Here is a 16998-nt window from a genome sequence, read left to right on the forward strand (position 1 = left end):
GCTTCAGAGTGCAGATTCAGAGTGGAGCTTCATAGTGCAGAGTGGAGCTTCAGAGTGGAGCTTCAGAGTGCAGAGTGGAGCTTCAGAGTGCAGAGTGGAGCTTCAGAGTGGAGCTTCAGAGTGGAGCTTCAGAGTGGAGCTTCAGAGTGGAGCTTCAGAGTGGAGCTTCAGAGTGGAGCTTCAGAGTGGAGCTTCAGAGTGGAGCTTCAGAGTGGAGCTTCAGAGTGGAGCTTCAGAGTGGAGCTTCAGAGTGGAGCTTCAGAGTGGAGCTTCAGAGTGGAGCTTCAGAGTGGAGCTTCAGAGTGCAGAGTGGAGCTTCAGAGTGGAGCTTCAGAGTGCAGATTCAGAGTGGAGCTTCAGAGTGGAGCTTCAGAGTGCAGAGTGGAGCTTCAGAGTGCAGAGTGGAGCTTCAGAGTGGAGCTTCAGAGTGCAGAGTGGAGCTTCAGAGTGGAGCTTCAGAGTGGAGCTTCAGAGTGGAGCTTCAGAGTGCAGAGTGGAGCTTCAGAGTGGAGCTTCAGAGTGCAGCTTCAGAGTGGAGCTTCAGAGTGGAGCTTCAGAGTGGAGCTTCAGAGTGGAGCTTCAGAGTGGAGCTTCAGAGTGGAGCTTCAGAGTGGAGCTTCAGAGTGGAGCTTCAGAGTGGAGCTTCAGAGTGGAGCTTCAGAGTGGAGCTTCAGAGTGGAGCTTCAGAGTGGAGCTTCAGAGTGGAGCTTCAGAGTGGAGCTTCAGAGTGCAGATTCAGAGTGGAGCTTCATAGTGCAGAGTGGAGCTTCAGAGTGGAGCTTCAGAGTGCAGAGTGGAGCTTCAGAGTGCAGAGTGGAGCTTCAGAGTGCAGAGTGGAGCTTCAGAGTGCAGAGTGGAGCTTCAGAGTGGAGCTTCAGAGTGGAGCTTCAGAGTGGAGCTTCAGAGTGGAGCTTCAGAGTGGAGCTTCAGAGTGGAGCTTCAGAGTGGAGCTTCAGAGTGGAGCTTCAGAGTGGAGCTTCAGAGTGGAGCTTCAGAGTGCAGAGTGGAGCTTCAGAGTGGAGCTTCAGAGTGCAGATTCAGAGTGGAGCTTCAGAGTGGAGCTTCAGAGTGCAGAGTGGAGCTTCAGAGTGGAGCTTCAGAGTGCAGAGTGGAGCTTCAGAGTGGAGCTTCAGAGTGCAGAGTGGAGCTTCAGAGTGGAGCTTCAGAGTGGAGCTTCAGAGTGGAGCTTCAGAGTGGAGCTTCAGAGTGGAGCTTCAGAGTGGAGCTTCAGAGTGGAGCTTCAGAGTGGAGCTTCAGAGTGGAGCTTCAGAGTGGAGCTTCAGAGTGGAGCTTCAGAGTGGAGCTTCAGAGTGGAGCTTCAGAGTGGAGCTTCAGAGTGCAGATTCAGAGTGCAGATTCAGAGTGCAGATTCAGAGTGGAGCTTCATAGTGCAGAGTGGAGCTGCAGAGTGGAGCTTCAGAGTGCAGAGTGGAGCTTCAGAGTGCAGAGTGGAGCTTCAGAGTGCAGAGTGGAGCTTCAGAGTGGAGCTTCAGAGTGCAGAGTGGAGCTTCAGAGTGGAGCTTCAGAGTGGAGCTTCAGAGTGGAGCTTCAGAGTGGAGCTTCAGAGTGGAGCTTCAGAGTGGAGCTTCAGAGTGGAGCTTCAGAGTGGAGCTTCAGAGTGGAGCTTCAGAGTGGAGCTTCAGAGTGGAGCTTCAGAGTGCAGAGTGGAGCTTCAGAGTGGAGCTTCAGAGTGCAGAGTGGAGCTTCAGAGTGGAGCTTCAGAGTGGAGCTTCAGAGTGGAGCTTCAGAGTGGAGCTTCAGAGTGGAGCTTCAGAGTGGAGCTTCAGAGTGGAGCTTCAGAGTGGAGCTTCAGAGTGCAGAGTGGAGCTGCAGAGTGGAGCTTCATAGTGCAGAGTGGAGCTTCAGAGTGGAGCTTCAGAGTGGAGCTTCAGAGTGGAGCTTCAGAGTGGAGCTTCAGAGTGGAGCTTCAGAGTGGAGCTTCAGAGTGGAGCTTCAGAGTGGAGCTTCAGAGTGGAGCTTCAGAGTGGAGCTTCAGAGTGCAGAGTGGAGCTTCAGAGTGGAGCTTCAGAGTGCAGAGTGGAGCTTCAGAGTGGAGCTTCAGAGTGGAGCTTCAGAGTGGAGCTTCAGAGTGGAGCTTCAGAGTGGAGCTTCAGAGTGCAGAGTGGAGCTTCAGAGTGGAGCTGCAGAGTGGAGCTTCAGAGTGCAGAGTGCAGCTTCAGAGTGGAGCTTCAGAGTGGAGCTTCAGAGTGGAGCTTCAGAGTGGAGCTTCAGAGTGGAGCTTCAGAGTGGAGCTTCAGAGTGGAGCTTCAGAGTGGAGCTTCAGAGTGGAGCTTCAGAGTGCAGAGTGGAGCTTCAGAGTGGAGCTTCAGAGTGGAGCTTCAGAGTGCAGAGTGGAGCTTCAGAGTGCAGAGTGGAGCTTCAGAGTGCAGAGTGGAGCTTCAGAGTGCAGAGTGGAGCTTCAGAGTGCAGAGTGGAGCTTCAGAGTGCAGAGTGGAGCTTCAGAGTGCAGAGTGGAGCTTCAGAGTGCAGAGTGGAGCTTCAGAGTGCAGAGTGGAGCTTCAGAGTGCAGAGTGGAGCTTCAGAGTGCAGAGTGGAGCTTCAGAGTGCAGAGTGGAGCTTCAGAGTGCAGAGTGGAGCTTCAGAGTGCAGAGTGGAGCTTCAGAATGCAGAGTGGAGCTTCAGTGTCCAGAGCAATGCCAATAGCTCTAACTTTAACAAAGGCAAAACCATTGCATTGTAAATGCTTGTTATTTTACCGAATCACATGCTCATGCTGCTGCCTGGTTTGTCTACATGCACACAGGCAGAATCACTCAGTACAAAATGGCTCCTGTTCACTCGTCAGTACGGTCTTGCGCCGCCCCACCTTCCCCCTGCCAAATACATTCATTCCAAATACTGCTTATTTTCATATCAGACTGACTTCTCACATCTGGGATAGCAGGGGCACCTTCCACAGTGATTAGTGCTTCACAAAAAATAATTCTCGGCTAGCGCTCAGAAGCCTTGAAGCTTTGATTGAATGACACTGCAGTTTGATGCCCCGCTCGTTTTTTGATGCTATGCGTTCCAGACACTGATTTTATTAAGACTCACTTGGAGCTCTAAACTGTCACTTGATCTTTCTTTGGGTCATTTCGTTTGCCCGGAAGGACTAACATATCTGTGAAACCCTCTTCTTTTATAGTTTGAGCATCGTCTTCGTTTAGCAGGATAACATTATACATTTGAAAATACAAATATCCGGGAAGAACAGAGAGCAAATCTCCGCGATATTGGGCATTCTCCTATCATAAAGGAAGCGTGTTGGTGGGACCTGTGGCATCTAACGCATCATTTAACCCTATATGCGTGGGCACCTACCACAATAATGTATAGGATGAGTTTGTTCCGTTCCCGTTTTTAATTTGATGTAAAACTCAAATCACTGCACACTCTCTACTACACACTCTCTACTACAGTCACTACTCTCTACTACACATTCTGCTACACACTCTCTACTACAGTCACTACTCTCTGCTACGCACTCTACTCTCTACTACACTCTACTACACACTCTCTACTACACACTCTACTACACACTCTCTACTACAGTCACTACTCTCTGCTACGCACTCTACTCTCTACTACACACTCTACTACACACTCTACTACACACTCTCTACTACAGTCGCTACTCTCTACTACACACTGTACTACACACTCTACTACAGTCACTACTCTCTACTACACACTACTACACACTCTCTACTACAGTCACTACTCTCTACTACACACTCACTACACACTCACTACTACAGCCACTACTCTCTTCGACACACTCTATACTAGACACTCTCTACTACACACTATCTACTACAGTCACTACTCTCTACTACACACTGTACTACACACTCTACTACAGTCACTACTCTCTACTACACACTGTACTACACACTCTACTACAGTCACTACTCTCTACTACACTCTACTACACACTCTCTACTACACACTCTACTACACACTCTCTACTACAGTCACTACTCTCTGCTACGCACTCTACTCTCTACTACACACTCTACTACACACTCTACTACACACTCTCTACTACAGTCGCTACTCTCTACTACACACTGTACTACACACTCTACTACAGTCACTACTCTCTACTACACACTCTACTACACACTCTCTACTACAGTCACTACTCTCTGCTACGCACTCTACTCTCTACTACACACTCTACTACACACTCTACTACACACTCTACTACACACTCTACTACACACTCTCTACTACAGTCGCTCCTCTCTACTACACAATGTACTACACACTCTACTACAGTCACTACTCTCTACTACACACTCACTACACACTCACTACTACAGCCACTACTCTCTTCGACACACTCTATACTAGACACTCTCTACTACACACTATCTACTACAGTCACTACTCTCTACTACACACTGTACTACACACTCTACTACAGTCACTACTCTCTACTACACTCTACACTACACACTCTACACTACACACTCTACACTACACACTCTACACTACACACTCTACACTACACACTCTACACTACACACTCTACACTACACACTCTACACTACACACTCTACACTACACACTCTACACTACACACTCTACACTACACACTCTACACTACACACTCTACACTACACACTCTACACTACACACTCTACACTACACACTCTACACTACACACTCTACACTACACACTCTGCTACACACTCTGCTACACACTCTGCTACACACTCTGCTACACACTCTGCTACACACTCTGCTACACACTCTGCTACACACTCTGCTACACACACGCTCTACTACACACTCTACTACACACCCTCTACTACTCTACTACTCTACTACACATTCTCTACTACTCTACTACAGACTCACTACTTTCTACTACACTCTACTACAGACTCTACACTCTCTACTCCACACTCTCTACTCCACACTCTCTTCTTCAATCTCTCTACCTCAATCTCTCTAATTCAATCTCTCTACTTCAATCTCTCTACTTCAATCTCTCTACTTCAATCTCTCTACTTCAATCTCTCTACTTCAATCTCTCTACTTCACATTCTGTATTACACACTCTCTACTACACACTCACTACTCTCTACTACACACTCTCTACTACACACTCTACTACACACTCTACTACACTCCCTACTACACATTCTCCTACACACTCTACTACACACTCTACTACACTCACCACTCTACTACACACTCACCACTCTACTACACACTCACCACTTTACTACACACTCACCACTTTACTACACACTCACTAGTCTCTACTGCTCACTCTACTACACACTCTCTACTACACACTCTCTACTACACACTCTCTACTACACACTCTCTACTACACACTCTCTACTACACACTCTCTACTGCTCATGACAATGCCATTTATTTATCTGTTTCCAAAACCAACACATAAATAAAACATTTGTCATTTACAATGCCAAAAGCGCTAACTTTTGCAAAGGCGAGACCGTTGCATTGTAAATGCTTGTTAAACCTAGATTTCGGCATCTAGAGCTCCTTTCTTCCTCTCAACGTCGGTGGTGTTGGAGGTTTTACTGTCCTTTTGGGACTGTTTCTTCTAAGGCTCCTGGCACTCTCTCGCCCTTCGACCTTGATCGTCCTCCAATGTTGAGGTGATGCCCTTTGGCATCTGGTTACCGGTAAGTTTCTCTTACCTGGCAGGACTGGGATTGTTTTGAGCTCCTACTTGTGCATCAACGGCTTAACTCTTTGTGGTGCAGTTTCACTTGATGCTTTTAGCTTTGGCGTTGCACGTAGGGCATTGGGGGCCTTGTGCTCACACCCTTCTGATGGTTTACGGGAATGGGGCACTGTTGATTTAGGGTTTAGCTCGACAATCTCCTTTGTTTATTCGATGTGTGAGTCTCTGGTGTTCCCCCGAGCTTCCTCGACCACTGAGAAACCCATATCCTCCATCGACTGAGCACCCCTTTTTTGCTTCTCCAATTCCGACAACCTGCCAAGACTATTGCAGTGCAATGTGCTTTCTGTTCTGTATCTTCGCTTTGTGCACAAGGGTTTTTGGCTTAAAGAGAGCATGGAAAGCAATCCTCCGACGAATGATCTCTAGGGAGGCAAAAGATGCTGTCTTGGAGCTTGTCGCTGAGACCAATTTAAAGCTTGACATGTTCTCTAAAATGGTGGTGAGAAAACCCAGGGATTCCATTTGGACTACATATTCTCCGGCCATGTCAAAAACCCCGATCATAAAATCACGAAAAGCTCTCTCCAGCATCGATTCTTATGAGCTTTTTTGACCCCTTTGTGTGTTTTCTTCAAGGAAGCTTTGATGATATTCGCCAGAAAACCTGAAGTTCAATCGATCCATCAGTAGGAAATACAAATCTAACATGGGGGGCATGCACAATAGCACTGTTATTACACTCAATGTCATACAGAAGCTCCACATATGTCGACCCTACGCACTAATTAAGAACCTTTTATCAAATAAGACACTTTCGAAACCAACCACTAGACGGTGGAATTGTGCAAAGCATGCATATCTAGAATAATTTTATGCGGCAAACAGCATTTTACAGGTAATATTAGTCACATGTGCTTTGTAATACAATGCTCTCTGGCGGCTATGCATGTTCACTCAAAAATAACATAAGGACTTATTTCATTCAGTTAGAAACATATATTTCTGCTTTGTTGAGCTCTTCAGTATAGTCACTCAAAGTCAAGCATTTATGATGATGACCAGTGCCACAAATGACAATTTTGCTTTGAGGAATTACAATTAATGACCCAAAGATACCAATGTTTCAGAAAGGGTGTCAAATACATTAAGTAGGGAAGCCACCAGAAATATTGTACATGTATACCAGATTTGAAACGAAATGACATAGCACCACTGGGTTCAAACTTAAGAAGGGTAGTGGAGTGGCCCATATAATACATTTGACAACGGCAAAAGTATTACACGGGCCCATCAAATCACAACATGCCCCTCTGTAAATTCTATAAGTCTGGAGAAGTAGAACAGTAAGGCAACTCAGCCGCATATGACTAGTGTCACCATAAAATGTTGCTCTGAGCTCTCAAACCATGCTCCTCTTCTCCAAGAAGTGAACACCCGGATCATCCGAAGCAATATATCAATTTTAATACTTTCAGATAAGTTGCGTTTTAGCATGAGATAAAAAAAAAACAGGGACATTTATCACAGCAGAGAAAGGTATTACCTGAACTGTATATTCAAGACAGGGGCTTCTGAAAAGTCTGATATGCACTCAATATTCACAACTTGCTGCACCTGGGCACCACCATCCACGGTGGGATCCACTGGCTTCGTTTGAAGGTTCAGATTTGAGAACAGTTAAGGAATTACTGCAATACATCTCTTTGCTTGGACAGTCTAAATCCTGCAAAGTTTAACAAGATAGATCCTATGGATCAGTAAATAGCAACTCAGTGGTGAAGTGGTCTGCATTAGAATAAGCGCTCTTAAGGGGCAGGGAACTTGCATGAGTTGTCATTGCCACAGGGCAATTTAACCCCTCCTATGCTCATGACGGAACCGTTCCGTCACGAGCCTCGGGTGGGCTGTGCTGGTGGTGGAACGGTTCCGTCACGGCCCCCGCGCCTACGCAGCGCGAATTCCGCGGCAACGTTCGCCGGCGGGGCCGTGATGGAACCGTTCGACCACAAGCACAGCTCACCCGCGTGCCGTGACGGAGCGGTTCCGTCACAAGCACGGGACCGCTGCGCGGCCCCCCCACCCACTTAGCACTGCGGCGGAATAGCCGCCGCAGTGAAGGGGTTAACTAAATTAATATATACCAGATCAAAATCAGGTTCCTAGCCTGACCGGTCTTCTCCATATTCGGTACACAATCAAACAAGTATATCCTCCTACGCATCATGAGCAATACATAACCCTCTGTCCTATGCTACAAGCATACTTCCTAATTACATGCAGAAACTGGACTGGGTTAGACAAACCTGATCACCACAGAAAGTGAACCACTGAAGGAAATGTGCTTTAAAATAATAGTTCCCCTTAAAAAGCAAAACATCACATCATACACTTGCCATGGAAAGAAATGCCCTGCTGTAGCACAACCATTGCAGCAGTTTTGAGATGAATTTGAAAATTCGAAGAAGCAAATAACGCATTATTGCATTGGAACAAGTATCCTGAACAGTAAGCTTCACTTTGCAAATTTCTCACCAGACACAGTAAGCTTCATTTTGCACATTTCCCCAATTTCTCACTAGACATACGACCTCACTAAAACATCACCATAGCAGATGAAACTATTGGCTCTGCTGCGAAAAAGTAACAAACACTGACAAAGCCAAAGATCTACTCTTTGTAAGGTACTCCAATGGTTATTTTTTGTTATTGTAAGTATATGCCGCAAAAATTAAAAAAAGAAAACATGCTACAATAGAAAGTTTAAGTTTAAAAAATCTTTAACCTTTACATAAACATTTTAACAGAACAATACATATTTTTATTTATGAAATTTTTTATTACATGAGGCTGGTGCGACAGCAAATTTTGGTTCTATTCCTGACCTAAAAATGGATCCTTTATCAATGCATGGTTCATTGACCATCTAAAAAAACATAAAATTAATCTGCCGCAAACTCAAACCTACTTGGTGCAAAGTACGAGTTTCGCTTATGGTGCTCAAGACAGAATGCATAAAATGCCACTGTACGGTCTTCAATAAAAAAACATTTCAAAAAAGAGTAACTTCTCCGGCAACATAAGAAAAAAAAAAAAAAAAAAAGACAGTTGATAGGCTTTGTAAACCGTTCAAAAACAGTAACATCACCTGAAGTTGTTTAAAGAGTGGCACACATTGGGTGGCAAATAGATAGATCGCAAAACCTCTGAAAATCACCAATTATAATTCACTGAGCTAAATATACCTTGCACACAGCCATGCATTCATTATGATCTAACATATGACATCACTCATGACAGGTTAAATGGCATTACTGAGATCTCAAATGTCATCACAGATAACACATAGTCCTATAGAGCATAAAGTTACTAAGTGTAAATGTGTTTGTCAATAGTACAGACGTAGAGTAAGCCCTGGGAGCAAGTATAATTCTGCATGGTGAAAGGTATATGGTTCACCATTTTCAAATCACTAAAATTGGGGTGAAAGTAGTGCTCCATGTTTGGGGAGGGGCCATCTCACTGAAACCTCTCCTCCAGTAAGTGATAGGGGAGCAGTTCTGTGGTTGTTTTTTTTTTTGCTTTAAAATAGGAGACAGGGGACCAAGTCCATCAGTGCTGTAATAGCAGCTGCAACATTTGTCTCGGAGTTGTGGCCACCCAATCAGGTCTTTTGTTACTGCTGGACCAGTACCAGTCTTGCTTACCAACATGGCAACACGAGAAAAACCTCTCAAGGACAATTGGGTGGCACAATTTTTTTCCTTTCATTTTTGGAACTGCATGAACAGACATCCAGATATACCTATTTTAACAGTCATGACAGTCGTTGAGCATCTCTTTAAATGCAAACTTAACAGAAACGGCTGAAAGTAGTGAAAAAAATATAAGGCTTTCTGATTGGTTAAGGGAGCCTTTTCTCTTTTCTGCCATTTTGGTACTGCATTAACAGGCGATATGGTTGGCTGACTGCAACTCTGAACAAAATGTTGAGGCCACCATTACAGGACTCGGTCTCAAAGTCCTGGGAGAAAAAAGGAAATAGGGGGCAGGGTGGGCACACCCTGATCCACAGAGCCACTTGACGTGATCTGAATGGGACCCCCACATAAGTTTTTTTTTTAGGTCTCACCTATTCACCCACCTCCTTCTCTAACTCCGTTCTCTTCTCTTCTCCTGTGCTGATCTGCTGCTCTCTTCCACCCACCTCCTTCTCTAACTCCCTCTTCTCTTCTTCTGTGATAATCTGCTGCTCTCTTCCACCCACCTCCTTCTCTAACTCCCTCTTCTCTTCTTCTGTGATAATCTGTTGCTCTTTTCCGCCCTGCCTCCTTCTTTAACTCCATCTACTCTTCTGCTGTGCTGTTATGTCGCCCTCTGTTTAACTCCACCTATCGCCCTGACTCCACCTATCTAGCGCCCTGACTCCACTGGCTCCACCTATCTAGCGCCCTGACTCCACCTATCTAGCGCCCTGGCTCCACCTATCTAGCGCCCTGGCTCCACCTATCTAGCGCCCTGGCTCCACCTATCTAGCGCCCTGGCTCCACCCATCTAGCGCCCTAACTCCACCCATCTAGCGCCCTAACTCCACCCATCTAGCGCCCTAACTCCACCCATCTAGCGCCCTAACTCCACCCATCTAGCGCCCTGGCTCCACCCATCTAGCGCCCTGACTCCACCCATCTAGCGCCCTGACTCCACCCATCTAGCGCCCTGACTCCACCCATCTAGCGCCCTGACTCCACCCATCTAGCGCCCTGACTCCACCCATCTAGCGCCCTGACTCCACCCATCTAGCGCCCTGACTCCACCCATCTAGCGCCCTGACTCCACCCATCTAGCGCCCTGACTCCACCCATCTAGCGCCCTGACTCCACCCATCTAGCGCCCTGACTCCACCCATCTAGCGCCCTGACTCCACCCATCTAGCGCCCTGACTCCACCCATCTAGCGCCCTGACTCCACCCATCTAGCGCCCTGACTCCACCCATCTAGCGCCCTGACTCCACCCATCTAGCGCCCTGACTCCACCCATCTAGCGCCCTGACTCCACCTCTCTATCGCCCTGACTCCACCTCTCTATCGCCCTGACTCCACCTCTCTATCGCCCTGACTCCACCTACCTATCGCCCTGACTCCACCTACCTATCGCCCTGACTCCACCTATCTATCGCCCTGACTCCACCTATCTATCGCCCTGACTCCACCTATCTATCGCCCTGACTCCACCTATCTATCGCCCTGACTCCACCTATCTATCGCCCTGACTCCACCTATCTATCGCCCTGACTCCACCTATCTATCGCCCTGATCCCACCTATCTATCGCCCTGACTCCACCTATCTATCGCCCTGACTCCCTCTATCTATCGCCCTCCCTCTATCGCCCTCCCTCTATCGCCCTCCCTCTATCGCCCTCCCTCTATCGCCCTCCCTCTATCGCTCTCCCTCTATCGCCCTCCCTCTATCGCCCTCCCTCTATCGCCCTCCCTCTATCGCCCTCCCTCTATCGCCCTCCCTCTATCTATCGCCCTCCCTCTATCTATCTCATCACCACAGCATCACTCAGCACCATCACAGCATTACTCAGGGGCACCACAACATCACTCAGCGCCACCACAGCATCAATGTGGAGAAGTGTGGCTCAATGGTTAGAGCGGCAGACCCTGATGCAGAGGTCTAGCCCTGGACCAGGGTTCAATTCCCCGCCTCAGCGTGTCTTGGGATCAAAAATTTCACGGACCTGATAATTCTTGCCTCGGTGCCTATTCCAATCATGGAGTCCCACTCTGCAACTCTGGGCAATAGCTTGCTTAATTTCCACAACGGCCCCCACAACGCTAAGGATGCCTGGCCTCCACCTTGGTGGTGCCCAGGAGTGGACGCCTCACAGGGAAAGCCAGGATGGGTTCCACAGAGGTATTCGTACAAGCGCCTTGAGATCCTTGCGGGTGAGTAGTGCGCTATACAAGTATCAATTTACATTTACAATCTGTGCAACCATTCAACAACAACTAGTTCAAATGTGTTCTCTCAATGGTTCAAGCTTTATTACAAATGTCACAAAAAGATGTTAATATACCACTTCTGGTCTTGGATTTTCATCACAATAAAATGCACTGACCATTATCTTCACAAAAGTTATTTACAGAAGTTTAAGCTATTGTCATTAAAAATTACAATAACTTAAGTATTAATTGGCGGCCTAGATTCCGAATCGTGCCACAGGACGTCGCCCTGCGTGCGGCTGGACCCTGCGCCTGAGGCCCGGGGAAGCAGAGATTCCCAACGGAGCGAGCCGGAACGAGGGACTCTCCCGGTTGGTCGGCGGCGACGCTTGATACAGAGCCCCTGCTGAGCTCCCCTCCACGGCCCGCGATTCGCTTGCAGAGGGGAAGACGCGATATGGCTAGGGCCCGGCTGCATGTACGTGAGCGAGGGAGATCGACTGCGGGGGTAATACAGCCACCCCCTGTGGCCTGAGAGGAGTGTTTTGGCCTGCAAGGAATTGCCCAGCAGACATCTCTATGCCCCGCCTGAGGACAACGCCGCTGAGGAGGGGATCCGTCCCCCGGTCCTGCGACAGACGCATGGCCACTAATCCTGTGGCTTGCTGCGCGCCTGGCCCAGGGGTGCACTGGCTGACCGATCCCGTGTATCCCGCAATAGGGACGATGGAGCAGGTGGGGAGTGCGTGAGGGCTACGTTGGAGAACTCAGATCGCGACGAACGAACCTGGAGTGGTGGTCAAAGAGGCCCCGGTGGAAGGCCCTGTGAGAAGTGCCCTGGATGTGAAGCCGAACAGGGCTGTGGGCCTACAGCTAAACACCTAGTGTACTGCGCCACTTATCCGAAGCGCACACGGGACTGATGACGCCAGGTTGCTTGGAGAGACCAGTGGAAAGTGGGACACGCATGAGCTTGGAACTTCGAAGAGGTGGCAAGATGGGGAAACCGGACCGCGTCCAGTCCAAACTTCCATTTGCGCAAAGGAGTACAAAACCCAAAGACAAGGCGACCGAGGACGGTAGCAGTTCCTCCTTCCCGGTGGAATCAGACCAGGACATCAAAAGCCTCACGAGGCTGGGACTAGGCTCAGGGTTCTTACAGATGATGGCGGCTCTGTACTCAGACTTGATAGCCCGTTTACGCCTGGGGAATCGTGTGACGGATCCGATCCTAATCCGAAGAGGCACGCGTCAGGGGTGCCCCTTGTCGCCCACACTATACGCACTGGTAGCGGAACCGCTGGCATGTGCGATGTGCAAGTACCATAGTCACGAGGGCTGAATTTTCCTGACTATCGCTTAATCATATCGACCTACGCAGATGATACTCTTCTGTATGTCCGGGAGCCAGAGCAAAACCTGCCCCCACTCTTGCGAGAAGTGTTGAGGATTGGGACCCTCTCAGGATTGACAGTCAACTCGAATAAATCTATTGCGTTCCCTCCGACCCCGCTACGGAACAATTTGTGATGGAGTACCCCATGAGGTGGACCACTGATTCGGTGCGATATTTGGGGATACAGCTGCACACAGACCCGGACGTAGTTATGCGGGAGAACTATGGGACTGCCATGACGCGACTTGAAGACAATGTCAATGTTTGGATGGGTCTCCCGCTCTCGCTGATAGGTAGAATATCGATCATGAAAATGGTCGTGCTGCCTAGATTGCTGTATTTATTCACTAACATACCTATTGTCTTGCCGAAGTGTTTCTTCAGTCCCTGATGATAAAGCTGGCATGGGCGGGGAGGCAAGCTAGGATGCAGTGGAAGGTCCTGGTGTTACCATACCACCTCGGAGGTCTGGGAGCTCCGGACTTTGAACTTTACTTCCGAGTAGCGCAGGGCTCGCATGTTCACAGTTGGATACATGACAAGGAGAAAGCACTGTTTGTTCGGCTCGAGAGGCTCTATGCCACTCCTAAGCCATTGCCAGCTATAATATTTGATCTGGCTGATAGACGTACAGGACTGCTAGACTCATTAAACTCACCCAGGCACGTATGGCAGGTCCTGCTGCAATACTACAGCGGGGCGATTTTATTTTCCCCACTGATGCCTATTGATTGGATGGCGTGGCTCTCGCCGTGCACGGAAAAGTGTGTCATTGCTGCCCAAACGACCTGGGCATAGCCACGGCTGGCGATATGTTCGCGGGAGGGAAGCTTAAATCGATTGCCGACATACTTACACCAGAAAATTAGCCCACTGGACTACAGCGCTTCCAATTTTTCTGAGTTAGAGGGGCCTGGTGAGAGCAACTGGGGGAGGACTTAATAGAACCAGCAGAATTGTTGGAACTCACGCATGTGATTAAAACTGCCTCCCCCCAAAAAATAGTTTCCACCCTGTATAGGATGACCATAACAGGCAGAGCGACAGGGTATAGTAAGGTGCATCTTGAATGGCTGCGTGATTTGGGGATGTCAGTTGACGGTGACATGTGGAGCTACTGTTGCACCAACACGAGGCGTATTTCCCTGAATGGGAGACATCGACTGATACATTTTAAATTTATCAATGGAGTTTATCACACCCCGGAGAGACTGTGAAGATTTGGCCTGCGCGACGATGCGACTTGCGACAGGTGTGGGGTGGGTGACGCAGGGTTCTTACTCTTATCCTGGGAGTGCCAGGGGGTGCAGCAATATTGGGGCAAAGTGTTCCATACTATAAGTAAGATACTAGATGATGAGATAGCCCCATCCCCCGCCTTAGCTCTGATGGGATACTCGAAGAGACTGCCCAGAGACGCTTAGTGGACATGGGATTGCTGTTAGCTAAAAGGAGTACAAAAGGGGGTGGTGATGGACGGAGCATCTGAATCAATCAAACACTCACACCCAGTCAAAAGATCTGGGTTTAATCCATCACCGTTCTTTAGCCCACTCTGCCACGCAGTTCAGACATGGCTATATGCAAATCAGTCTGACCCTGTGCCTCATGGGAACAGTACAGCCCGAACTGCCAAGCCATGTCTTCCCTGGACCGGAAACAAGCTTCCGAGGACCGGTTTCTGGCATTCCAGCCGTCTTCAGCCCGGCTTGCTTGAATCCAGTGGCAAAGTGAGCAAGGGACTCACGTCTGAATATACCCTGCCACACTTATGGTGGCCAAAAGCGGTACAAAAGGGGGTGGTGATGGACGGAGCATCTGAATCAATCAAACACTCACACCCAGTCAAAAGATCTGGGTTTAATCCATCACTGTTCTTTAGCCCACTCTGCCACCCCATTTCAGACATGGCTATATGCAAATCAGTCTGACCCTGTGCCTCATGGGAACAGTACAGCCCGAACTGCCAAGCCATGTCTTCCCTGGACCGGAAACAAGCTTCTGAGGACCGGTTTCTGGCATTCCAGCCGTCTTCAGCCCGGCTTGCTTGAATCCAGTGGCAAAGTGAGCAAGGGACTCACGTCTGAATATACCCTGCCACACTTATGGTGGCCAAAAGCGGTACAAAAGGGGGTGGTGATGGACGGAGCATCTGAATCAATCAAACACTCACACCCAGTCAAAAGATCTGGGTTTAATCCATCACCGTTCTTTAGCCCACTCTGCCACCCCAGTTCAGACATGGCTATATGCAAATCAGTCTGACCCTGTGCCCCCTTTTGTACCGTTAGCTAAAAGGAGGCTGGCTAGATGCTGGATGAGGGGACCTCTCCCTAAGATAGAGCACTGGGACAGGGACTTGACCTACTGTTGCACTCAGTCAGAGAATTACAGTGACCTTTTACTGCTGAATAGCAGGCCTAAGAATTTCTTGTAGAATACAAAAGGCACATAGCTGCGACTGCAGACGAAGAGGGGAATGGTGGGGGGAACTGCACTTCTGGGCCACGAGCTGACGACACCCCGACCTCAGTAGAGGCGTGAGTTGGAGCAAGCTGCGTTGGGTTGTGAGAGATGGGGCCGACAGCATGTTCGAGACCTCCTGCTGGTCCAAGGGTCCACGGGCGCCAACAGGAAAGATAGGAATGCACCACAGGTTCACAGGGCATATTGTAGACACAATGGCATTGTTTGTTACGAGTTTGCAAAATTGTAGAAAATGTTAAGCAATCTATGTACTTGATATGCGTCATAGTCAAGGGAGAGCTGAAATGACTGGTATTTTATCGCCGCCCGTCCTCCGGGATGTGGGCTGAAAGGCTGTGTGTGTGTGTCCCAGGTGAGGCGCGATACCCTCCGACTGTGTGGAATGCAACTGTCACGATTTAAAATAAAACAACAACAAAAAAACAAATTTTTAAGTATTAATTATTAAAAAAATTAAAAGCATTGTTATTTGTAATATCAATACATCTAAGTCACGTAAATACAACACATATTGCATTACAAATGCTATTGGTGTCACATTTGCGAAATTTAAAACTATTGGCATTGTAAATGACAAAGCTATTAATTTCGCTATTTTCAAAACCAACACATAAATAAAAAAATTGTCATTTACAATACCAATAGCTCAAACTTTCCTAATGCGAGACCTATTGCATTGCAAATGCTTGTTAATAGAGAGTGGGTACAGCAGTACCAAATAAAGTACTAGGGTTGGGTCATAGACCAGACTCTGTGGCCTCCTATAAGCAGTGCAAATAATATATATGTATCCATAAAAGCACACACAACCAAAACAGTTAAAGATGTAATCATAAGCAAAACAATGCTCTTTTGCAGCGAAACACAGTGGGATAGAGGACTGTATCTGGTCACCTCCTGGTACGCTTAAGAGCTGCAATGTTGGAGTCCAAGTACATATCGGGATTAAAAACTCAACTTCTTCAATTCGACATTCTGAAGACAATAGTTCAAAAGAGTTCAGTTTCTCCGAGGTTACATGAGATAATATGCTTCCCCTTCCATAGACCGGTGAAAGACTAGGCAACCATGCCTCTGCTGCAATCTATGCTGAATCACTATACCTACAGATGTCACTGTTCAGAAACAGAAGCCTTATTGTTGGCAACAGACTCGACTCTTACTTCATCCCACCCCCAAAAAAAGGAGCATGACACACCACATATCACACTAACCCCTTCGCTGCTAGGCCGTTCCGCCCCTGTGCTAAGCCTTTTATATGGCTATTTGGGGTCAGTCACGCTTAGGCTCCTATACCTTTTTGTCCACATAAGGTATCCACACCAAATTTGCATCCTTTTCTTCCAAAATCTTCAGGATTCTAAACGGTACCCAGGGTTTGTGTATTCCCCTGAAGGGGTCGAGAAATTGGGCAAAATACACCTTTTAGTTTTCTTTCCGGTAAAATGGGACAAAAGTGCTGCATAAGAAAGCATCTGTTTTCCCCCCAGC

General features: G+C 47.9%; 1 protein-coding gene across 1 annotated transcript in view; it reads right to left on the reverse strand.

The window, feature by feature from the left end:
* The window catches only part of LOC147659246 (AP-2 complex subunit alpha-2), a 272868-nt gene that overhangs the window by 22329 nt on the left and 233541 nt on the right, over positions 1–16998 (reverse strand). The window contains exon 19 of the mRNA XM_086951859.1: positions 7221–7342. Coding sequence (XP_086807985.1) covers positions 7221–7342 — 122 coding nt within the window. The remainder of the gene's footprint in view (positions 1–7220; positions 7343–16998) is intronic.

This window comes from Lissotriton vulgaris, unplaced genomic scaffold, assembly GCF_964263255.1.
Source record: "Lissotriton vulgaris unplaced genomic scaffold, aLisVul1.2 SCAFFOLD_1329, whole genome shotgun sequence".
Taxonomy (NCBI): Eukaryota; Metazoa; Chordata; class Amphibia; order Caudata; family Salamandridae; genus Lissotriton; species Lissotriton vulgaris.